The sequence below is a fragment of the Nannobrachium achirus genome (assembly GCF_963921795.1).
Source record: "Nannobrachium achirus genome assembly, chromosome: 4".
Lineage (NCBI taxonomy): Eukaryota > Metazoa > Chordata > Actinopteri > Myctophiformes > Myctophidae > Nannobrachium > Nannobrachium achirus.
The window spans coordinates 57,843,430-57,869,569 of NC_137813.1; the positions used below are offsets into that span (position 1 = coordinate 57,843,430).

A 26,140-nucleotide genomic window follows, 5' to 3' on the forward strand; every position below is an offset into this window, starting at 1 on the left:
GTGAGTAGCAGCAACCACCAGCACCATGCGGCTTCAAACAATCTGAGAGGGGGGGAGTGGCCTCAACTCAACCACTATTTATACCCTTGCTTAAGAAGGTTGCCATGTTTGGTCGGGTTGCCATGTTCAGTTGCAGTACCAGGGTTTTCACGGCAAAATGTTGTAAAATGTATTTTAAATGCATGAGGTAAGGCTTGAACAGGGGACTTCTGGAATGATAGACAAAGGCCTTACCATGTGAGCTATGCACAGCTCTGCACAGTGAGAAAATATTACTTTAAATGTTTGTTTTAGAAGCAGAAGAATAATTTGCATAAAACTTGCAATGTTGATAGAATTATTAAAAAAGCATGTTTCAATTTTTAAAAAATCCGATCTGACAGATCTTTAGATATTGGTCCAAAGTTCATGTAAAAAAAGTTCTGTGCACGTGACGCGAAAGTTCCGGAATAAAAGATGGTTTAAGTGTTTTACGAACTGCTCCAAAAGGCGGAAAATCGAAGGGCGGAGCTTACTTAACAAAAACACAGATGTCTTCAGCTTGAGTCAAGGCACGCGTGTAAGCAAGTTGCATGTCTTCAAACAAAACGAGGCATGACTTATGCCCCTTTAAAGTTTGAGTTTTCAAACGCTTCGTATAGCGCCCCCCTTTGGCCAATTGGAGTAAGATTGCTTTCAGTGATATTTGGACTAATCCTCTACATATTTGCTAAATGCCATGAACGTGTCACTTTGCATGTATGATTTAGAGGCAGAAGAATAATTTGCATATAACTGCAACATTGAGTGAATTATTACAAAATAATGTTTCGCTTTAAAGAAAATCCGCCTAAGTTTTCAGACCGTATTGGTCCAAAGTTCATGTAAAAAAAGTTTCGCGCACATTACGCGAAAATCCCAGGAGGAGATACATTTTTACTGTTTTTCATATAATTCAAAATTGTGGGAGAAGTAAAGGTCAGAGGTCAAAAGTCAGAGCGTAAAAGTTGTTCGGCATGAGGAGACGCATAAGTGTATACAGGTTCCACTGCTGTACCTGAAACAGGGCATGAGCTACACCAGTTCAAAGTTTGCACTTTCGAAGGCTTCCTACAGCGCCACCCTTTGGCCGATTGTTGCGAGCTTCGCGTTTTAGCCGTTTGGCATGGTCCTCTGCCATACTGCCATGAACGTGTCACTTTGCAGTATGATTTAGAGGCAGAAGAATAATTTGCATGAAACTGCATTATACGGTTAATTATTAAAAAATAATGTTTCGCTTTAAAGAAAATCCGGCTAACTTTTCAGACCGTATTGGTCCAAAGTTCATGTAAAAAAAGTTTCGCGCACGTTACGCGAAAATCCCAGGAGGAGATACATTTTTACTGTTTTTCATAGAATTCAAAAGTTTGGGAGAGGTAAAGGTCAGAGGTCAAAAGTCAGAGCGTAAAAGTTGTTCGGCATGAGGAGACGCATAAGTGTATACAGGTTTCATTGCTGTACCTGAAACAGGGCATGAGCTACACCAGTTCAAAGTTTGCACTTTCGAAGGCTTCCTACAGCGCCACCCTTTGGCCGATTGTTGCGAGCTTCGCGTTTTAGCCGTTTGGCATAGTCCTCTGCCATACTGCCGAGTTTCGTAAAAAGCGACTGCACGGTCTAGCCGCTAGAGCAAAAGTGGCGGAAGAATAATAATAATAAATATAGCTGCAAGCAGCGATAAAGTGGCCAAGGCAAAAGCATCAAGGGAAAGCAAAGAAGACATCAAAGAGAAACTAGAAGCAGTGTTCTTCCGAACAGGTCAGGTGTTTTTTTTGGCCCACTGGTGACTCTATAACAGGCCAATGTGAGAAGGGTGGCATCTGTTCCTTGGCCTAGTGGGAATGTGTGTGCAAAATCTCACACACATAGCAGGCTGCGTTTGAGACAATTTGTTCAAAAAGGAGCAATCCTGCAAACCTTGGAATTCAATTTTAGCCAATTAGATAGAATATGATATCGGACAAATCCGTCATGATCACATCACTGTAGAGATACTGTGTACTGATTTGTGTGATTTTCTGTCTATAGCTGCAGAGCGAGATGAACAAATCTCAGTGAGAGTTGCAAGGGCCCCATAGCCTAGTGCAGTGTTTGTTATTTTTGCCTTTTTCTTGAGTTTTGCCTTTTGTTCCCGTTCCCGAGTTCTTCATTTTTAGATTTTTGACAAAGTTTATTTTTGCCATTTTTGAATTTTGGGTTTCACTGTACAACTGCATGGTGGGGGCTGGATAAATAAAAATCTTAACGAGACACAAATTGCTTATTATAAGCAGACATGGCAACCCAGAACCCAACTACTGACACTTTAATGCAAGGACAACAGGAAATCAAATGATGTTTTTCAGGACAGCTTTTTCAGCCCCCGCCTTTTTCAGGATATGAACAGGATAACAGGGGCGGTGCCAGGAATAACATGAATATATAGAGATAAATAGTAATACTGAATAAAAGTACGAAGGTATTGGCATCAACTTGATTTTTTTTTGAAAATAGCAGATCTACAAGCTCACAATGCAATGCAACGCATGAGCATTTACTGGAGTAGCCTAGAAGTAAGACTATACAAGTGAAGTATAAAATACCTCAAAATTATACTAAGGATAGTATTTGAGTAAATGTACTCAGTTACTTTTACACCCCTGGCATTGTAGACCCAGATGCTTGTGAAACATGATAAAGAAATAGTCATGCAATAGTATGAATTTCAGTTTATTTACACAAAGGATTTGCAATTGCAAAATATTTGGCAGCATTATTTTCTGTAAGTGGCTAGCAGAGTCAGACTTAACTAAACTTAAATTGTTTTTATTGAAAAACGTTGAGGGGAAGGCGGCTGGGGGTCAAAACTTGGAACTTTAGACGCTCACATGGGGCTGCCGTCCTGTGGGCAGAGCAGACTATGGATTCCAATTGGGGGGTGTTGGAACCCAGCCAGCCTAGGTGGGGGAGGGAGAGAGAAATGAGGTGAGCTTCAGAATAATTACAGTTGAGCCACAAGTTAGAGAAGAGGTGTTCAATCTGCCCGTTCCACACAATTCAGAATAATGAACCCACTTACACTGCCGTTCTTTGGCTTCAATGAAGCAATCTGGGAGCTGGTACTGATTGTCAGCTGATTGTCAGATGGGCTTCAGGTGTGAGGCTGAGCTTCCCCTGCATGGTTTGAAACAATAAACAAATAAATGAATGCACTCAAACATCATTACTTTATAAAGAAACTCAAAGTCATTACTTCAAAATCAAATCAAACTAGGAATGAGTGTCACTGCGGCTGCTTTTTCCTACCCATAACCATAGGTCAGACAGGATTGTGTCAGTCTTTCTGCAGGCTCGCCATCTTTCAGATTCAGTTCTAGGCAATAAACCTGGCCTGGATCAAAGAAAAAGGCCAAATGAATAGAAAAACAACAAATTCAAATAATCTGCTGCACTACAGGCTTGAAACAAAATAATTCCATTAATCTCCCCAACTAGGCATTGGCATTAAACTCAAAATACATCAATTCAATAATCAACGTTGCAGCTAACATACAAGCATTACATTCCAAAAGAAATCGTTTAACATTTAGATACCAAAACCAAAAACAACATAACATTTCAGAGCACATGGTCAGCTTACCAAGTGACACATTGTTCCTCCATCATACACAGCCAGTGTATCGAGTGGATCAGGTAGGTATGTTCAGGTGAGGTAAATCTAAAAGACAAATTATAGTATGGGTAAGTATAATGAATGAAACTGTTAGAAATTGGAATAGTTGTTGGAATAATGAACAGTGTACAGACCTGCAGCTGCTGCATAATGTAGCAGTGAGTAGCAGCAACCACCAGCACCATGCGGCTTCAAACAATCTGAGAGGGGGGGAGTGGCCTCAACTCAACCACTATTTATACCCTTGCTTAAGAAGGTTGCCATGTTTGGTCGGGTTGCCATGTTCAGTTGCAGTACCAGGGTTTTCACGGCAAAATGTTGTAAAATGTATTTTAAATGCATGAGGTAAGGCTTGAACAGGGGACTTCTGGAATGATAGACAAAGGCCTTACCATGTGAGCTATGCACAGCTCTGCACAGTGAGAAAATATTACTTTAAATGTTTGTTTTAGAAGCAGAAGAATAATTTGCATAAAACTTGCAATGTTGATAGAATTATTAAAAACTATTAAAAATGCATGTTTCAATTTTTAAAAAATCCGATCTGACAGATCTTTAGATATTGGTCCAAAGTTCATGTAAAAAAAGTTCCGTGCACGTGACGCGAAAGTTCCGGAATAAAAGCGGGTTTAAGTGTTTTACGAACTGCTCCAAAAGGCGGAAAATCGAAGGGCGGAGCTTACTTAACAAAGACACAGATGTTTTCAGCTTGAGTCAAGGCACGCGTGTAAGCAAGTTGCATGTCTTCAAACGAAACGAGGCATGACTTATGCCCCTTTAAAGTTTGAGTTTTCAAACGCTTCGTATAGCGCCCCCCTTTGGCCAATTGGAGTAAGATTGCTTTCAGTGATATTTGGACTAATCCTCTACATATTTGCCAAATGCCATGAACGTGTCACTTTGCATGTATGATTTAGAGGCAGAAGAATAATTTGCATATAACTGCAACATTGAGTGAATTATTAAAAAATAATTTTTCGCTTTAAAGAAAATCCGCCTGAGTTTTCAGACCGTATTGGTCCAAAGTTCATGTAAAAAAAGTTTCGCGCACATTACGCGAAAATCCCAGGAGGAGATACATTTTTACTGTTTTTCATATAATTCAAAATTGTGGGAGAAGTAAAGGTCAGAGGTCAAAAGTCAGAGCGTAAAAGTTGTTCGGCATGAGGAGACGCATAAGTGTATACAGGTTCCATTGCTGTACCTGAAACAGGGCATGAGCTACACCAGTTCAAAGTTTGCACTTTCGAAGGCTTCCTACAGCGCCACCCTTTGGCCGATTGTTGCGAGCTTCGCGTTTTAGCCGTTTGGCATGGTCCTCTGCCATACTGCCATGAACGTGTCACTTTGCAGTATGATTTAGAGGCAGAAGAATAATTTGCATGAAACTGCATTATACGGTTAATTATTAAAAAATAATGTTTCGCTTTAAAGAAAATCCGGCTAACTTTTCAGACCGTATTGGTCCAAAGTTCATGTAAAAAAAGTTTCGCGCACGTTACGCGAAAATCCCAGGAGGAGATACATTTTTACTGTTTTTCATATAATTCAAAATTGTGGGAGAGGTAAAGGTCAGAGGTCAAAAGTCAGAGCGTAAAAGTTGTTCGGCATGAGGAGACGCATAAGTGTATACAGGTTTCATTGCTGTACCTGAAACAGGGCATGAGCTACACCAGTTCAAAGTTTGCACTTTCGAAGGCTTCCTACAGCGCCACCCTTTGGCCGATTGTTGCGAGCTTCGCGTTTTAGCCGTTTGGCATAGGCCTCTGCCATACTGCCGAGTTTCGTAAAAAGCGACTGCACGGTCTAGCCGCTAGAGCAAAAGTGGCGGAATAATAATAATAATAATAATAATAGTGATGAAGTCCAATAACAATGAGTGGCCAAGGCATTGCCACTTCGTGGCCTTGGCCACTAATAATAGTGCTGAAGTCCAATAACAATGAGTGGCCAAGGCTTTTGCCACTTCGTGGCCTTGGCCACTAATAATAGTGATGAAGTCCAATAACAATGAGTGGCCAAGGCATTGCCACTTACACACTGACTGGCTTTTTACTTGGGTGTGGTGGGTAGTGACTGACTCAGGCCTGCACAATGTGAAAAGATCACACAAAGATGAGGTTTCTTCCTTTATGTAACGATGCCAGCTTTTTAGAATATTAATTTGCCTCGGACGCTTCATAGGCATATTAGATAAAGGTCCTTAGATTGAGTGTAGAATGTTTCATGCAAATTGCTCAAAAATCACAGGATAAATACGGGTTTAAGCGTTTTACAAACTGCTTAAAATCATATAGCGGCCCGCTTTGGCCAATTGGGTTAAGATTGGTTTCAGTGATATTTGGACTAACCCTCTATAGTAGTTCATCATGAAAATTTGACTGCATGTATGTTTTAGAGGCAGAAGAATAATTTGCATGAAACTGCAATATTGATTGAATTATTAAAAAAGCCTGTTGGAGACCATATTGGAGGCTTAGTCTAGCCGCCTGTGCCCTACAGACATATGCACTCAGCTTAAATATATTGCACGCACACGCATGCACGCACGCCACACAGCGAGAGAGCTGCAAGGCCCTTTCCAAGAGCATAGTCTAGTGCAGTGTTTATTATTTTTCCTTTATCTTGAGTTTTGCCTTTTGTTCCTGAGTTCTATTTTTGTCAAAGTTTATTTTTGCTATTTTTGAATTTTGGGTTTCATTGTAGGCTACAAAATTGCATGGAGGAGAAATTAAAATCTTAAAACGCCCCTCTTAAGCCGTTCTTTAGAGCCTCCTAGGCCATCAGCCAACTTCACATACTGGTTTAAAAATATTAGAATGCCCAATAACCAACTATAGTATTTTTAGAGACACAAATTGCTTATTATAAGCAGACATGGCAACCCAGGTACATTCAGAGCCCAGAGCGCCAACTACTGACACTTTAATGCAAGGAGAACAGGAAACCAAATTATGTTTTTCAGGACAGCTTTTTCAGCCTCCGCCTCTTTCAGGATATGAACAGGATAACGGGGGTGGTGCCAGGATTAACATGAATATATAGAGATAAATACTGAATAAAAGTACAAAGGCATTGGCATCAACTTGAAACATTTTGAAAATAGCAGATCTACAAGCTCACAATGCAATGCAACGCATGAGCATTTACTGGAGTAGCCTAAAAGTAAGAGTATACAAGTGAAGTATAAAATACCTCAAAATTATACTAAGGATAGTATTTGAGTAAATGTACTCAGTTACTTTTACACCACTGGCATTGTAGACCCAGATGCTTGTGAAACATGATAAAGAAATAGTCATGCAATAGTATGAATTTCAGTTTATTTACACAAAGGATTTGCAATTGCAAAATATTATAGCAGCATTATTTTCTGTAAGTGGCTAGCAGAGTCAGACTTAACTAAACTTAAATTGTTTTTATTGAAAAACGTTGAGGGGAAGGCGGCTGGGGGTCAAAACTTGGAACTTTAGGGGCTCACATGGGGCTGCTGTCTGGGGCAGCCAGCCTAGGTGGGGGAGGGAAAGAGAAATTAGGTGAGCTTCAGAATAATTACAGTTGAGCCGCAAGGTAGAGAAGAGGTGTTCAATCTGCCCGTTCCACACAGTTCAGAATAATGAACCCACTTACACTGCCTTTCTTTGGCTTCAATGAAGCAATCTGGGAGCTGGTACTGATTGTCAGCTGATTGTCAGATGGGCTTCAGGTGTGAGGCTGAGCTTCCCCTGCATGGTTTGAAACAATAAATGAATGCACTCAAACATCATTACTTTATAAAGAAACTCAAAGTCATTACTTCAAAATCAAATCAAACTAGGAATGAGTGTCACTGCAGCTGCTTTTTCCTACCCATAACCATAGGTCAGACAGGATTGTGTCAGTCTTTCTGCAGGCTCGCCATCTTTCAGATTCAGTTCTAGGCAATAAACCTGGCCTGGATCAAAGAAAAAGGCCAAATGAATAGAAAAACACAAATTCAAATAATCTGCTACAGGCTTGAAACAAAATAATTCCATTAATCTGCCCAACTAGGCATTGGCATTAAACTCAAAATACATCAATTCAATAATCAACGTTGCAGCTAACATACAAGCATTACATTCCAAAAGAAATCGTTTAACATTTAGATCCCAAAACCAAAAACAACATAACATTTCAGAGCACATGGTCACATTGTTCCTCCATCACACACAGCCAGTGTATGGAGTGGATCAGGTAGGTATGGTCAGGTGAGGTAAATCTAAAAGCCAAATTATAGTATGGGTAAGTATAATGAATGAAACTGTTAGAAATTGGAATAGTTGTTGGAATAATGAACAGTGTACAGACCTGCAGCTGCTGCATAATGTAGCAGTGAGTAGCAGCAACCACCAGCACCATGCAGCGTCCAAACAATCTGAGAGGGGGGGAGTGGCCTCAACTCAACCACTATTTATACCCTTGCTTAAGAAGGTTGCCATGTTTGGTCGGGTTGCCATGTTCAGTTGCAGTACCAGGGTTTTCACGGCAAAATGTTGTCAAATGTATTTTAAATGCATGAGGTAAGGCTTGAACAGGGGACTTCTGGAATGATAGACAAAGGCCTTACCAGGTGAGCTATGCACAGCTCTGCACAGTGAGATAATATTACTTTAAATGTTTGTTTTAGAGACAGAAGAATAATTTGCATACAACTTGCAATATTGATTGAATTATTAAAAACTATTAAAAATGCATGTTTCAATTTTTAAAAAATCCAATCTGACAGATCTTTAGATATTGGTCCAAAGTTCATGTAAAAAAAGTTCCGTGCACGTGACGCGAAAGTTCCGGAATAAAAGCGGGTTTAAGTGTTTTACGAACTGCTCCAAAAGGCGGAAAATCGAAGGGCGGAGCTTACTTAACAAAGACACAGATGTTTTCAGCTTGAGTCAAGGCACGCGTGTAAGCAAGTTGCATGTCTTCAAACGAAACGAGGCATGACTTATGCCCCTTTAAAGTTTGAGTTTTCAAACGCTTCGTATAGCGCCCCCCTTTGGCCAATTGGAGTAAGATTGCTTTCAGTGATATTTGGACTAATCCTCTACATATTTGCCAAATGCCATGAACGTGTCACTTTGCATGTATGATTTAGAGGCAGAAGAATAATTTGCATATAACTGCAACATTGAGTGAATTATTAAAAAATAATTTTTCGCTTTAAAGAAAATCCGCCTGAGTTTTCAGACCGTATTGGTCCAAAGTTCATGTAAAAAAAGTTTCGCGCACATTACGCGAAAATCCCAGGAGGAGATACATTTTTACTGTTTTTCATATAATTCAAAATTGTGGGAGAAGTAAAGGTCAGAGGTCAAAAGTCAGAGCGTAAAAGTTGTTCGGCATGAGGAGACGCATAAGTGTATACAGGTTCCATTGCTGTACCTGAAACAGGGCATGAGCTACACCAGTTCAAAGTTTGCACTTTCGAAGGCTTCCTACAGCGCCACCCTTTGGCCGATTGTTGCGAGCTTCGCGTTTTAGCCGTTTGGCATGGTCCTCTGCCATACTGCCATGAACGTGTCACTTTGCAGTATGATTTAGAGGCAGAAGAATAATTTGCATGAAACTGCATTATACGGTTAATTATTAAAAAATAATGTTTCGCTTTAAAGAAAATCCGGCTAACTTTTCAGACCGTATTGGTCCAAAGTTCATGTAAAAAAAGTTTCGCGCACGTTACGCGAAAATCCCAGGAGGAGATACATTTTTACTGTTTTTCATAGAATTCAAAATTGTGGGAGAGGTAAAGGTCAGAGGTCAAAAGTCAGAGCGTAAAAGTTGTTCGGCATGAGGAGACGCATAAGTGTATACAGGTTTCATTGCTGTACCTGAAACAGGGCATGAGCTACACCAGTTCAAAGTTTGCACTTTCGAAGGCTTCCTACAGCGCCACCCTTTGGCCGATTGTTGCGAGCTTCACGTTTTAGCCGTTTGGCATAGTCCTCTGCCATACTGCCGAGTTTCGTAAAAAGCGACTGCACGGTCTAGCCGCTAGAGCAAAAGTGGCGGAATAATAATAATAATAATAATAATAGTGATGAAGTCCAATAACAATGAGTGGCCAAGGCATTGCCACTTCGTGGCCTTGGCCACTAATTAGCAGTAGATTGTCAATCACAGAGGCCTCTCAGTAAATAAATATTGCATGCCTCCTTCACCACATGGTATATGATGCCCTTAAATGCTTTGAGTCGATAATATAAGTGTGTCTCATTTTAGATATTTTTTGTAGATTATTAAACTCCCAAGCTGAACAGTAAGAATAAAATGAAGTTTACCTCAGATCTGTCTCACGTTCCAACACGGCGTACATTCAGTACAATACTTAACTAGAAGAAGTGCTCTTCCGAGCACAGGTCTCCACAGCCACGTGTCCTGGTGGTTCTATAATAGGCCAATGTAAAAAGGTTGGCATGTGTTCTTCACCAATCTTAGACCTTTCATGGCGCCACCATGAGGCTGATTTGACCATTTTGTAGTTCTTCCTTGGCCTTTTGTGATTGTGCGTGCACAATTTCATTACAATTGCACGCTGTGTTTGATTTGAGGCATTTTGTTCGAAACAGATCAATCCTGCAAAGTTTGGAGGCCAATCTTAGCCAATCAGAATTGAATATTTAATACGGGACAGATCCGTCTTGATCATATGACTGTAGAGATACTGTGTACTGATTTGTGTTAATTTTGGGTAAAATCTGAAGGAGTAATATCCAAAAATGTGTCTTACATAAGTCGGCCTCCTGGTGGCGCTATAAAAGGCTGAGTGGGGCAGAGGTTCTGAATTGGCATCCAGGGAGTGCGCTTACAAACCATGAATCAGCCTGTTATAGCGCCACCATGAGGCTGATTTAAAAAAATTGAGGTGGCATTTATTCCTCGGCCTAGTGGGAACGTGTGTGCGCGATTTCATGTTAATTGCACTCTGCATTTGTGATTTGAGGCATTTTGTCCAAAACGGACCAATCTTACAAACTTTGAAAGCCAATATCAGCCAATCAAAGGATGGAATATGGACAATCAGACAGATCCGTGTCGATCACATGACTGTAGAGACACTGTCTACCGATTTGTGTGATTTTTGATCTTTTTCATTGTCTCTTGTCCCGCTAGATGGCTAGATGAAAAATATGCCTGTAAGATGTTTCTCACAAGACAGTATGTGTTGATAACGTGTTACTGATTACAGTGAAATATCTATCAAAATATGTTAATTGTATTACTATCATGTTATGACCTACTGTTTCCTCTATTTACTGTCTAGCTGGGAACACATGAAGAAACACATTTGCCAAAAAACAGAACCCAAAATTACAAGAAAAAGTTGCTGAAACACCTGCAATGCAATAAGATAACAGTTATTTATGGAAACATTATTAACAGAGATAAACTGGCAACTGCAATCCTAAACACCATGTTTCTGGGGGTTTTAATATACTGAACAGCTCCACTGACAAGCAAATGATCCTGTGTGTGTGTGTGTGTGTGTGTGTGTGTGTGTGTGTGTGTGTGTGTGTGTGTGTGTGTGTGTGTGTGTGTGTGTGCGTGCGTGCGTGCGTGCGTGCGTGCGTGCGCGCGCGCCTGATGTGCGTGAGATTTATTTAGGTCTTCTGTTGTCTACAGTTCAGTGAGTTGTGATATAGCCCCTATAAGTGCATTTGGGCAGAAATAACATCTTATCTGTAGTAAATATATCACTTTTTATTTGATTCTATACTGATCACAATGGTGAATTAATCATAAAAATGTGATATAGAATGACACCTTGCATCATGAAGTAGGCCTACTGCCTGAGAAGTGTGATACAGTTGATTGGATATTTAAATGTTTACTTTACTGTAGCTTGAGAACAATTAAGTTATCTGTCCAAACTGTTCCAGCCGTTTTCATCATATAGTCAGATCAAATCCATCATGCTGCATAAACTGAAGTGTGTTTACTGGGGTCAGAAAACCTTCTATTTATAGCAAAATGGATAGTAAAACAAGATTATAGTTTAATGTATTGTGTCGCCAGGTATGTCTTCTAAGAGGATTGTGAGTATTGTTGTAAATTTAATATAGTTTAACATGTTTTAGAAGGAAAAATATGGAGGAAACACTGTTCTCTGACTGTGGAAGGGTGATGTTTTAAGCCTATCACTTAAAAACTAGATCGCAGTTTTCTTCTCAGATATATTTGTGACAAAAAGGCACATGTGTGCTAAGTGTTCAGCTATTTGCTGCATTAAATAATACACACTGTAGTTTGTTATATCTTTCACGTTGTTTTAATCGAGGAGAAAACACAAATGGCACATTAAGCCACCTAGACAAGAGGGGCTGTGTGTGTGTGTGTGTTGTCTCTACATGGTTCTCATGTGGTGTTTAAGTGCAGCCCCTTCAGAGCGTTCAGCACCAGTCTTCTGACAGACTTTAGGAAAGGAAGGATAAACTACTGAGAAGAGAACAATGGCAGAAGTCGCACCAGCTCCAGCCCCGGCCAAGGCCGCCAAGAAGAAAGCAGCTCCCCGACCCAAGAAGACCGGGCCCAGCGTCGCTGAGCTGGTCGTCAAGGCCGTGTCCGCCTCCAAGGAGCGGAGCGGTGTGTCTCTGGCTGCCGTCAAGAAAGCTCTGGCTGCCGGCGGCTACGATGTGGAGAAGAACAAGGCCCGCGTCAAGATCGCCGTCAAGAGCCTGGTCGCTAAAGGCACCCTGGTCCAGCTCAAAGGCACCGGCACGTCTGGCTCTTTCAAGATGAACAAGAAGGCAGAGGCGGTGAAGGCGAAGAAGCCCCCTGCAAAGAAGGCAGTTATAGCAAAGAAGCCCGCTGCCGCCAAGAAACCCGCAGCGGCTAAGAAGCCCAAGAAGGCGGCAGCAAAGAAGCCCGCAGCCGCTAAGAAATCACCCAAGAAAGCCAAGAAGCCCGCCGCCAAGAAAGTAGCAGCTAAAAGCCCCAAGAAGGCCGCCAAGAGCCCCAAGAAAGTGGCGAAGAAGCCCGCAGCAGCCAAGAAAGCTCCAGCCAAGAAGGTTGCCAAACCCAAGGCAGCAAAGAAGGCAGCCCCCAAAAAGAAGTAAACCATCTGTTCCATCTTTATTCCCACAAAAGGCTCTTTTAAGAGCCAACCACTTTATTGTATAAGAGTATCCTCACTTGTATATGCCATGGTCATATGTGAGCACTGGTTTAATAGACATGTGTGTTAATGGTCTAATGACACAGTCTAGACATAAAAAAAAGTCAAACACATAAGCACAGCCTAACTTTGTCCTACATTCTGAATATGGCCATTTCTCACGTTCCACTCAACCTTTAGAGGGTTTGTTCCGTGACAAACCATACAATTGTTTGCTACTTTCCTCCACTCAATAACTTCCGACTCCTCCGTTGTATAGCCTCTCCTGGCTATCTCCATCACCTTAAGGGCTCTGCCTGCCCAAAGGCCATTTTTACCTCTTCTTGCAATAACCAACCCTTTTTTCCTAGCTACTTGGATCCAGGGTGGTAGGTTTTGTGTTGCGTCATACGTAGCCATTTCACGGTTCTAGTTTCTTCCTAAACTAAAAGATTGGTTTAAGTTGCTCTACTCCCTGGACACCTGTCTTCTTTAACCTCACTGTGTTACTATCTAGTATCTCTACTACTATGTCTGATTTCTCATACTTCGCTTTTACAGCTGCATCTCCGGTGTGGTATCTTGCCCTCAGCCATACTCTCTGCCCTATTCTGAAGGGAACCTTCAGGCGAGGCTCAGCTTCTTTTAGACTCAATCCTCGGCCCACCTCCTCTGTTCTAAAGGGGCGTTGATTCAGCTCCTCAGAAGGGGAGGGTCTATCCTCACGTGGTCTATTGTTCAGGACCTCTACCATCTTTAGTATACAGGTACTCCATTCTCTTCCATTCGCATTTTTAGCAATGTAGCCTTTAACCAGGCCTATTGTGCGTTCCACCACCCCATTTGCTTGTGGAGTGTATGGTGGCGAATATACCCGAATTATACCATTGTCCTGACACCACCTATCGACTTGAGCGTTCCGGAAATGAGTCCCATTATCTGTCCTCAACTCCCTAGGTAGGCCAACAATACCACAAGTACGGTCTAGCATACGTGTGACACTACTTCCGTTTGCCTTTTTCACCGGTTCTACAATCGCAAATCCTGACATAGAGTCCACTAGCACTAATAAATACTTTTCTCCTTTTTTACCATTAATTCCCATGGGTCCAGCTACGTCCATACATACCGACCCCCAAGGGATATTACTTTTAATAGACTGTCCTCCTACCCGCTGTCCTCTCCTTCCTGCATTGTACTGACCACATACATCACAGTTTTTAAGAACCTCGCGGACAGCCTTCTCTGGTGTCCAAACTAGCAACTCTTCCATCTTTCGGCGAGTCGGTAAAATACCCGAGTGACCCACATTTTCATGTATCGCATAGACTACCGACTGCACCTGATCTTCGGGAATTACCCTTCCTCTAGGGCATTCTTCCCACCTCTCACTGCCGACTAGGATAATTCTGCGCATCTGCACGAAACGATCTACCTCGTCATTTCCCTGCCAGTATGCGCCTTCCTTCTTGTGAGCCCTCTGATGTTGCACATCTAGGGTCATATCTAACTTTAACTCAGCGATTTTCTCCCACAAATCTCTGTGAGCTACCTCCTTTCCTTTAGCCCCCTCATAGTCATTTTCCTGCCAAATCTCTAAGTCCTCTTTTAGAGATTGGAAGCAATAATAACTGTCTGTTATTAGTTTTGCCTTTTTGATCCTTCTTTTATCTAACTCTAGCAGTCCTTCTAAAACGGCAGTTACTTCTCCTGTTTGGGCTGTACCTATTGCCTGGCCTCTCTGTCGCGCTACTTCTTGGCCCTTTTCATAGAGCACATAGGCCCAGTGGGCCTTTGTATCCCAATTCTTTTTAGAGCCATCAGTATAGATATGCCAGTCATAGGTATCTTCTCCTGGTTTCTCCTTTTTAGGTTTTACTTTCGCAGCTTCTGTGGAGCAGATCTCTAGGTCAGGATCTAGCAACAGATCCTCCCATCTACCCCACCTGGTATTAGTGGCTTTAGTTCCTTCTATGGTATCCTTTTTTAAGAATCTATTCACATGGTTTTGTGTATACACCTTGATAATCTGACCCTGCGCCAACTCTTTGAGATGTTTCCAATATTTTGCCAACACCGCCAGCTCTTTCTCAGCCGCGGTATATTTCTTTTCTACTGAGGGTAGGGTCCAGCTCCATAAGGCAACCAGCCCCCCTCCCTCATTTCTGAGTTTTACTACGGCATCATCATATTCACAGTATATTTCTACTTCTAATTTAGATTCTATCCCTCTTGGTTCTAACCGTACTGCTGTGTGAATAGCTTTTCTTAAGTTTTCTAGATTTTCCTGATCAGTAGCTGTCCATTTCAACGCTTCCGCTTTTCGCTTATCCGTCTCATCTTTGTCTTTCTTTAATTTGGCATAGAGTGGTCTAGCATATTTCTGGTATCCTTCCACATGATCTCTAACATAGTTGCACAACCCTAATGCACTTTGTAACTCTTTCTTTGTTCTTGGTGGTTGGATCTGGACTAATTTCTCTTTAAATCCATCTGACAATCCTAAGTCCGTGGATACTTGGAATCCTAAATACGTTACTTCAAATTTTCCTAACTGACATTTCTTTAGGTTTAGCTTAAGGCCTGCTTTCGTGAGTCTTTCTATGACTTCCTGGAGCTTTTCTAAGTGTTCTTTTTCTGTTTCGTCTGCGATATAGACGTCATCAATATAAACGCTTGCTTCTATGCCTCCTAAGATGTCCATAATTGCTGATTGGAAAACCGTAGGGGAATTCTTAAAACCTTGAGGAAGTCGGTTGTAAACGAAGGACTTTCCTCTATGGGTGAAGGCTGTTTTCCCTTGGGAAACTTTAGCCAGTGGTAATGAGAAAAATCCGTTGGCCAAGTCTATACATGATTTATATCTCTTGACCTTTAGGGTCTTTAACGTCCCTTGAGGATTTATTACACTAGCCTTGTTTGCTACAGTACGCCTATTCAGTGCTTTATAGTTAACCACTGGCCTCCAGCCTCCTCCTGCTGATTCTGGCTTCTTCACTGCCTGAATAGGACTATTAGTTATGGGGTTTAGTTCTTCCCTAATTATTCCCAGATTTAATAGCTCCCTAATTATTATATCCATCTCAGAGATGGCCCCTGGATTTAATGGGTACTGTCTCACTGCTGCGTGAACTCCTCCCCTGATTACATGGGTATAACACTCATCCATTAAGCCACAATCATTTTTAAACCTTGCTAGTTTTGCGTTGGCTATTATGTCCCTAAGTTTCTCCTTTCCTTCCTCAGAGAAATTACATTCGTTAAGCCTCTTGCCTGTTTCTACTAGGATATCGACTGGCTTGTACCATTCCCTTTCCTCTGTACCTATCCTTATGGCTCTCGCTCTTAGTAATTCCTTTTCTCTAATTTTTACTGGGGTTCTCTGACTCTTCGGCTTTTGCAGCTCTACTAGGTCCTGGGATGTTAGCAGGTTATATGGACCCATCACCCAAACTATGCTTTCCCAGACTCCGTATGGCATCTGTCTTAATGTTCCATCTGCTAGCAATACGCTTAAGTATCCTTTAACCATTAGCGGTTCTCGGGTCATTGATACTTCGGCCCCTGTGTCAACTAGATACGGGATGCCCTTCACTTCTGAATAAATGTCCTTCCCGCTCCAGTAAGCATTTTCAAGGGTGACCCGCCGCTTAGTGGGCATTATTTCTCGGCCCGGCCCGAAGCTTCCTGGAACTTCTGGGCTCGGGCCTTTTTCTGTTCTGGTGTCAGTTTGTCATACTCATCTTGGGATAAATACCCGTCGGTTTGCTTTCTCCCTTCGGGCGGCTTATCAGTGTCGGTTCTACCTCTTCCTGCTGGCCTACTCGGAGGTCCGTATCCTTGGTTTTGTGGGCCTCTTCCAGGTGGGCCCTGGAATCTGCCCTGGCTTGGTCCTCCTCTATCAGGACCCCTATTCTGAAAATTCTGTCTCTGGGCTTGAGGCTGAGGTGGTCTAGGGGTGGATTGGTTATTCTCTGGCCTTCCTTGTTGACCTTGGACTCTCTTTTTCGCCCAGTACTCTTGCAACCCATCCCATTTTATGATTATTTTCCTGATTGCCTCTGGGGTCTCGTCTCCTGTTAAGCCGATGAATTCCGTCTCACTTGGGAACCCCTGTATAATCTTTTTGAGTACTCTATGATGCTTGTTTGCAGGGACTTTGGGTGCCGCACTGTGCCATACTGCAGCCAGTGGTATTCTGTTAGCGAGTTGCTTCCTGGCTATCTCTATGACTACCTCCTCCTCATCTGCATCCCCGCCAGTGTATTTTACAAACATTGTCTGAGCTGATCCCTCGCTATCCCAATGCACTATCCCCGTTATTGTTGACATCCATGCTTTTTTAGCATGCTCCGATTGGGACATTTTATCTACTACTGGGTAGTATTCCAGTAGGTATTTTTTAGGATCATCTCCTGGTTTAAAGACAGGTATCAAGGTCTGAAACACCTTGATCTCCTTATAGATGTCTTGCTTACGGGAGGTCGCATAATCATGTTCTTTAAGGACATCTCCTTCTATACTCTGGTTTTCGTCAAAGGTTACCTTCGCTTGTCCCAGGCTGCGCATACTTGCTAATCTTGCCCTTCCCGTTTTGGACAATCCTTTCAGAGCTTGGATTTCCCTTGTTTTGTCGGTCTTTTCTTCTTCTCTGTCCTCATCTTCCGATACCATTTCTAATGGCTCAATTAACCCTGGGTTTTGCTTAACGTAGTTATACGCGGCTTTCTTTAGCCTTCTCAACATCACATCATGTGCTACCCCTAAATATGCTTCTTTAAAGTTTGCAGTGAGGAGCTGATTTTTCATTAGGGTTGGGAAGGCAGGCATCTCCAAAAAGTTTGCTGCTTCTTTCAATGTTATTCTAATTGGGATTTCTACCTCTGTCTCATTTTCTCCCCAACTTTCAGGTATTGTATATTGTACCTGGTCAACCTCGGGCACGTACGCCATGCGTCCATCCTTGGTTTCCAAAGTGCCCCAATCTACATTCCTGGCTACTTTTACCGATGGATCATATGGATTATAGAAGATTGGGTCTTTCTTTGGCTGTTTCAGTTTGCACGTACCCTGCCTCATAGCAGTTAACTCTCCCTGGACTCCCTCTAATGTGATGTCAGATCCATCATCCCGTATCTCCACTTCGGACTGGCTCTCCCCTTGCAACTGGGAGCCAAGGTTTCCTTGTGCCCCCCCTGGTTGCCAGTCATCTTGGCCCAAATCTAGACTCTGCATACTATCGCTCAAGGCCCTTATGGGGACCTGATTCCGGGATGTATTAATCTGGCTTTGACCTCTTGTCGACATGGTAGGGTGTGGTCTCACCTGTGGCACTTTTACAGCTCCCTTACCAGCCGGATTCGCTTTTAATGTTGTCTCAATATTTTTAACCTTTTGGATAACCTTCCCTGTCTTTGGGGTAGAACTTATTCCTTCTAGACTTGGTCTAGAAGGTTTGCGTGGTACCTCCCCTTCTTCACGCTCCTGCTGTGCCTGTGCCTCTTTAGCTTTCCAATGTTTCTGGCTAGATACTATAACAATTTCGTCCACAGCATTTTCATGATCGTCTCTCCCTAACTGACCTCTTATTGCCTTGTAGGTTCCACTTTCTACCTGCTTAATTGTCAGCCACCTTGACCTAAATCCCTCGATACCTATTACCACTCTTCTCATCTTCAGCCTATGTGCCTCCTCCAGACCTTGAGCCACACATTTCCTAATTGCTTCCTCACCTTCCGGTTCATCATTTGGATCTTCCAATTTTGAATGTATTACAGTCCCTATTGGCATCCGTCCTGCTCTGATCGTTACTACCTCATGTACTTTTGGCTCTTTCCTGAGCTCGTTGGTAAACCAATCTCTTGCCTGGACATATTCTTCACCTGCCGCTTCGACTAGTTTTTTCCTGAAATCCTTATTCAGTGGGAGCATTGGTCCTCTTTCTACTGCTACAATTAGACCATCTGCATTTATATCCCATGGTTTTCCTGGATACGCGTAAAGCATTCCTGACTCAAACCTTGGGTGGGCTTCTGCCTTTTCTGGTATGTCGTCCAAGATGTGACTCTGCCATTGTGACATTATTCTACGACCCTCTCCTTGTCCTACCTGGGCCCTAGGTTCGCTCTGAGTCCTTCTACTGATAGGACTTTGTCGCTGCTTGGGTGTTTCCTCAATAGCTTTATCTACTAATTTTACTAAGGTTAACCCTTTCCCCCTACTTTGACACCTCGAATCTCGCTCTGTCTCACTTCTCCCTGCACTACTCTTGACACTAGTATTTAGGGTTGAAACAGAACTTGGGGATGGCTGATCCAGGTCTTGCCGCCTCATGCCCTGTATTTTTGAGGGCCCTGGTTCGTTCTCAAAGCCTGCTCCCTTGACCGTGCCAGTGCTACTCTGACTCCCATCTCCGCTACTTTCCTTCTTTCTCACTGGTTGGGATTCATTCTTCGTTCTGTGTCCAATATACGATCCTTTAAGGTCCTTATCCTTATCTGCCTGCTCTGCAGCCCTCAGTGGCTCTGCCAAGGCTGACAAAGATCCCAACATTCCTCCTTCCTCATCCCAATTTTCCCTTTCAACATCCTGGTTTCCCTGTTTGTTTTTGCCACCTGGTGTCTGCTGGAATTTGGGATGCAGCAATTCTGAATGTAGTAATTCGGAATCCTCTGGTTCCGATTCGGACTGGCCGCTATCACCATGATTCCTTAACGATACTAGCGAGGACTGGCTACCCCTAGCCTCGTCTGGGTCATTTTCCTGCACACTGTCTTGTTCTCCCAGTCCTACATCGCCTATCCTCTTCCTACGCCTTTGGGTCTCCAGCTCTTCTATGGCCCCTATATACTCCAAACAAGCCTGTGTTCTTTCTGCCGCCTTTGCTGCACCGCATCTATAGGTCTGTACTATCTCTTTTGACACATTCTTGATCATTTTGATAACTGGCGTCCAGTCTTCACCGGGACAGACTATGTGTGCATACACCCACCGTGTTGCTTCTCCACCTGCTCCCAACAATCCGTACCACCAGATCAACCACCTAATCCTTTCCTCATCCCAGGTACCTCTTCCTGCCGGTACCACGTCTTTTGGACTTGCTACTATCAGCAAATAAACCTTTTGGTCCTCTTTTGTGGACTGTGCATTCCCTCTCGCTATTATCTCTCCTACTGCCTTGCCTTCTGCTTGTTGTGTCAGGTAGATTTCTGTCTGTTCGTCAGTCAGATTAAAATTCCCTGATACTACTTTCCTAACTTCTGGACTCCAGTCCTTCCATCCCTCTACATAGGGAAGGACTAATGCAACATCCCGTTGCTCTCGGGGTAACGCCATATCCTCTGGGTTATCTACCATTATCCTACTTTCAGTCGACAGTGAGTTGTCCGGAGTTAGGGCGCTTGAGTATTCTCAATAGCGGGTAACTCGGACTTCCTTGCTCATCCTCAAACTTCCTGCTTGATCTGAGCTCTTTTTGGGTTGTTCTCACGGGTTAGGGATTTTGGTCAGAAATCTCCTACCTTACCCATGAACTTTCTAATGTCCTACTTCTCCCCCAACCATCTCCAATGGTCCAGCTGTGGGGGCTGTGGGTCTATAAACTTGGTTCAGGCTTTACCTCACCTTCACCTACCTTAGCCTCTCTGGCTTCTAGTATGTTTATTTTCCTTAAACCACTAGTTTCCTCCTATCCCAGGGCGACAATTTTCGGGCCACCACTTCTCTGGTGCTCCCGATCCTTACTTTGCTTGGTTCGTTCCCCCTAAAGGCAGAATTCCCCTATACTCACCAATCCTCTCCAGCGTCGGTGTTCCTCTTTAAGGTTGTGCTCTCAGCAATCAGCTATCAGCGATGCACAGCAACTCAGGGGACCACACCGAAACTCTTAATAGGCATGAAATACAGCACATAGATTACCTGGGCCTTGCACACACTATATAGTGATGTTCCATTTACCCTGTGGCTTCCCTATACTGTGGGCCATTAACAGACATTACAGACATTACAGACTACAAATAACCCTGACACATATAATGTTTTTGTGAGTATATGTACTCTTATCGCTCCGCTAGTCGCTGGCGATTTTCAAGTACTCACTGTGCTTGACATGCATAAGCAAGGGACATCACGGACAACAAATAACACTGACACATATAATATTTTTGTGAGTATATGTACTCTTATCGCTCCGCTAGTCGCTGGCGATTTTCAAGTACTCACTGTGCTTGACATGCATAAGCAAGGGACATCACGGACAACAAATAACACTGACACATAATTTCTTGTGAGTATATGTACTCTTATCGCTCCGCTAGTCGCTGGCGATTTTCAAGTACTCACTGTGCTTGACATGCATAAGCAGATGCAAAAGCGCTTTTTCTCTTTTAATGCCACTTACAACAACTCACAGTTAACATAATAAACAAACAAGACATACAACAAGGCCATTACCCACAATCTTTAATCTCCTACAGCAGAAATCTAGTTTTGCATATTCATCACCTAACTGAAGGTTTTTGGTTGAGTATCTCACTGCGAGCCACTTAAAGGGTTTTACTGCCCTCTAGTGGCCCCACGTTGGGCGCCATGTCGTCGCGTGGGCCAATATTACCGCTACTTACAGCGGTCCCAAATAGTCTCTCTGTATAACAGGTCAAAATTCCCAGGTGTCTCAATCGAACCCTCTGTTCAATCCTGGAAATGTAATTAAGACTATGCGAATGATACTCGCTCCAGCTGGCTAACAGACTAACAATCTCAAAGTGTCTCCCGTTTCAAACATGAGCATTGACTATGAACAACCCCTACTAATAATCAATACCCACAATCACTTTGATTAACGTCTGCTATCATTCTTAATCGCGTGCCTGTTGGTTGTAATTGCTGGTTTTTGTGTTAAAAGTCTTTGTAAGACTTAGGGAGCTCTTCTGTGGATTATACCCCTTATAATCCTGGTCAGGAATAACCATTAAAACCTTATGACGCAACCACCTTTGTTTTACTTTTGCAAGAATCGGTATATACAATTAGATGAGGTTATAAATCCTCATATAGTGACCTGAAATCATTCTCGGATTCTCCTCTTTAAATACAGAAAATTGTAAATTTATTACAGTATTTGCAAGACAGCTTTTATGCAGAAATGGTTAAAAATATAGTAATCAGGTAGAAAGTATAGATATAATCATAATCCAAATATTATATGAAGTTGTTCAAAATTATACAAGGCCTAATTGAATAATTTAGATAAGTACATCCAACTGAGTCAAAATCACAATGTCTTACACAAAAAGATCTCAAAATGGTGTATACACACCATGATCAAACTCCAGTAGTACTTGTAAATAAATAACAAACAAAATGAAAATAAAGAAAAGTTTTGTTAATAGACTTACTTTCACTACCCGTCCAGTTTAGAAAAGGAAGAAAGAAAGGTGATCAGACTAAATCTCCTCCTATGTTAAATCAACCCATCAATGAGATCTGCAGCCTTAAACAGCCTACAGGCCCCCACTGACTGGGTGGGGGCTCCACTTAACTAATATAGCACAAATCCTTTGGCTAATTTTACGTCTTCAGGCTATCTATTTAAATGTAAAAATATTGCCACTATTTAAAGGAGACCAATTTAATCCCCTGTCTAAGTCAATATAGCTAACACTCAACCCTAACCAACAGAATTTAGGATTTATGTCTCAAGAGCCCCCTGCTAAATTCTCCAACATGCCTATTTAAAGGGCCAGTGGCCCTGCCTCACTCCTTTCTTCCCTTTTTCCTCTGGACCAATCACACATAGCTCCATCCCCCTAGGGGGATGATCCCCCCTCCTCTTCAGAGGGAGGTGCTCCAACATTCTTGTTCATCATGACACTGCAATGATGATAATACCGTTTTTCCTACACATCCAGTCAATCACACCACCCCCAACTAGACTGCGCTGGTACAGGGGTCTATTAAATACCCCTTAGGTCTAATGCTCTTTTCCTGCCGTATTTGAGTCTTTCAGATCCTCATAAATACATTATGTAGGCTATATTATCATCCACTTCGCGTTCACATATGCGCATGCTTTACATTACATCCTGCCTATCTTCTCCTAGTAGTAGACATCTCATCCTACACAATTGGGCAAAATACTGCATGTGCCTCACGTATCACGCTACCACTACCAATCAAATTGCCCTTTACTTTTATGTCTGCTAGGATATTTTCAGCAGTCGAATGTATGGCCCAGTCTCCTAAAATAAGTCTATTCGCAGCAGTTCCCCCATTATATTCAACTCAAGAGTTTGAACAGAATCCTTTATGTTCAACTCAAGAGTTTGAACAGAATGTTGGTTATGAGACCTGCTGCTCTAAATCCTTTGATCAAACATTGCTTTTTAGTTTTGCATGGATTTTTAATCCCCCTTTCCTCAATACTATAAACTGTTTCAAGTACCGTATATCATATGCTTAGTCACATTATATAAAGTTTACTGTACATCCCATGCTTAGCTACTTTACATAAAGTTTACTGTACGTTCATGCCTAGTTACTTTATATAAAGTTTACAAGGTTATTTTAACCTTGCATATTATGTTACTTCTTTCTGCTTTCATTTCTCTCTACGTGGTTGCACACCGTTGCCTGGGTGTCGCCTGGGTGTTTCCAACTTTGCACCACTTCCTGTTTCTCTCAACTGCCTCCGCCCTGCCACTCCCTTTTTCTCAGAAACGGCTCACCACTAGATTTCATCATCTACGCCTTACTGGCATCTGACATTGTAATACTGAAACTTGGGTAATGCGGGGATTTTCCATCACAGACTGCTGCTCTTGTCTAGTAAACATGTTTGTCTCAAGATTTGAAAGTAAAAATACTCACAGTGAGCAGTATGAAAAATAGGGCAAAGGTTAGTGGCAATACAACACATTAACATCCAATCAGCTTTCTTCTTATTCTATCTGATCTCTCCTTCTTCCAACTCTTCCTCCTCCGGGGTCTCTGCTCCCTCCACCTCCGGGAATTCTTCCTCCTCGGCGGTGTCAGACCCAATGTCTGACGCTGATGAATCGTAGGAGGTGGGACACCCTGTGTCTGCTGATGATGAACCCGCAGAGGAGGGAGGGTGATCGGGAGAGGACATAGGAGTGTGGTTGGAAGGGGTGGGAGAGCAGCCCGCACGTACAGGTAGAGTGGGGGACCGGCCTGTGAGCTCCTGGAAGTGCCCCTCAGGCTCGGGCTCCCACTCGGGCGATGTGGGGGCGTAGGGTACTGCAGCCTCGTCGGGGTCAGGTTCTGTAGGTGAGGTCGGATCATACATGGGTGATGCCGGATCATAGGTGGGATCATAAGTTAATGGATCCCTCTGACTGGGCTCGTGCCACTGTACTCCTCCCCCAAGCAGTATCTCTATCTCTCTCTCTCTCTCCCTCTGTCTTTCTCCTTCTCCCTCCATACCATGGATAAGTGACTCCCTTATTTCATCCCATGTGTGTGTAGGGGAGCGGCCTGGTTCAATCAGGCATCGAAACTCATACACCCTTTCTCTGTTCCATCCCATTAATCCCCCACATGCCCCAGCCCACAGCACCCGCAAACCCTCATCAAATATTTCCAGCTCTCTCTGCAATTCCTCAGCTGACCTAGGGCCTGTTCTTTCCTCAACTATCTCTCTGCGCACATCTCCACCTAACCCTCTCTGTACTAGAAGAGCTGGTTCATCCTCCTCCTCACTGTCACTTCCTGCAATATATATAGGGGATCCCCCAACATCATTGCGTCGCTCTATAATTCTCGCGGCTGGAGTCCCCAGGTCTTGTACAGCCCTTAAAGCCGTCCTAATGTTATCCCTAATCTGATTAAAACCTGACGGTCCCTCTCCTGGGTCGTCCCTATTCTGGGGAGGTTGGGGAGGGGCTGCCGCCTGAGTTTGAGTTGGGCGTACCTGGGCCTGGGGTCTTATCATGGGCCTCACTGTCACAGTTGGTCGTTTATACTGTACGCATGTGGGCTCAGTGTCCCCTAACCACTTTCGTTTTTGTGGGCGGCATGTGAGCTCGTTGGGATTCATGAACCATTTGTCAGTTAAGGGGTCACAGGTGATCCTGATCGTCGCACCATGCACTATCGGTGTGCACACGACGACAGAGTGTAACAATGAATGATATTATGATGTGTTGTTGAGGTGAATTGTAAATCTGTGGCACAAGAAATCAACATAATTACCATGTATTTATGATCATCATATGTTGTATCAGCGGACTGGGAAATGATTAAATCACCCCAAGTCCTGTAATTTCTAAACAGGTGATGATTATTCTGCTAATCTGTTCACCACGGCTCACCAACTCAGATTGTGGTTGGATGGCTGCTCAGTGTTATCCTAGCTGAGCTAGACATCCCAGCCATGCTAAAACAAGGTAGGATACTGCAGTTAGTTAGCTAGATGCATTAGTATCTAGGCTGGCCCCAGGCACGCTGGTGTGGGCACTCACTCACCTGGTGTGTCACTGTGGCATTACATGCCTCATGATCATCAAGGCTTCACTGTCAGCACTCATACGGTACCTTCTTTTCAACCTAGCACTAACTGCCACATAGGAAATTGACTGGTTGGTTCGTGCTGACAAGTATCCCAAATAGTCAGTCATTGCAATCAGAGCACCAAAGTCTGATATCACTGCAGTTAGAAGGTGCTATCCCCTTGTGTCACTTTGCTAGGTTTTGTATTGGAATTCCATAATTGTATGTCTTGTATATTTTCAAGTGCCATCACTGATGCAATAATGTATATGCATGTTACAAGATACACCATTTGCTCTGGACCATAATATTAACTTATTATTAATACTAATAAAGAAACTTGGCATAGCTCATGCAGTCTTGCAAAAGGCATACCTTTTACAGTGTAGTTATATCACTGGTGTTTCACATGACAGATTAAAACAACAATGCTTTGCATCAACACAGGTAGTTTAGGTATTATGCAGCCATACATTACTTTCTTTACTTACTTGTTATTTCAAAACATTAACATTTTTCTTTAAAATGTACATTTAAAACATTTCAATGCATTATATATTTTAAAGACATTTTAAATAAAATAAACTCTCTCTCACACACACACACACACACACACACACACACACACACACACACACACACACACACACACACACACACACACACACACACACACACACACAGAGAGAGAGAGATCAACAACATACAAGGTTTTTTTTGGGGACAAAATATGATACTCAGAAGCATACTGTAACAATGTAATATGATGACTATTAAATCACTTGTTGAAGTTGTAACCTGACCTGAGTAATTTGACAGGCCAAAATAGGTAGGCTACTGCAAAGACTTGA

The 26,140-nt window shown here is 42.7% G+C and overlaps 1 protein-coding gene across 1 annotated transcript in view; it reads left to right on the forward strand.

The window, feature by feature from the left end:
- Nucleotides 1–12,744, forward strand: part of LOC308284287 (histone H1-like) — a gene marked incomplete at both ends in the record, with an annotated part of 74,189 nt that extends 61,445 nt beyond the window's left edge. The window contains one exon of the mRNA XM_080724865.1: nucleotides 12,475–12,744. Within this exon, the coding sequence (XP_080580991.1) occupies nucleotides 12,475–12,744 (270 nt within the window). The remainder of the gene's footprint in view (nucleotides 1–12,474) is intronic.
- Nucleotides 12,745–26,140: the final 13,396 nt, after the last annotated feature.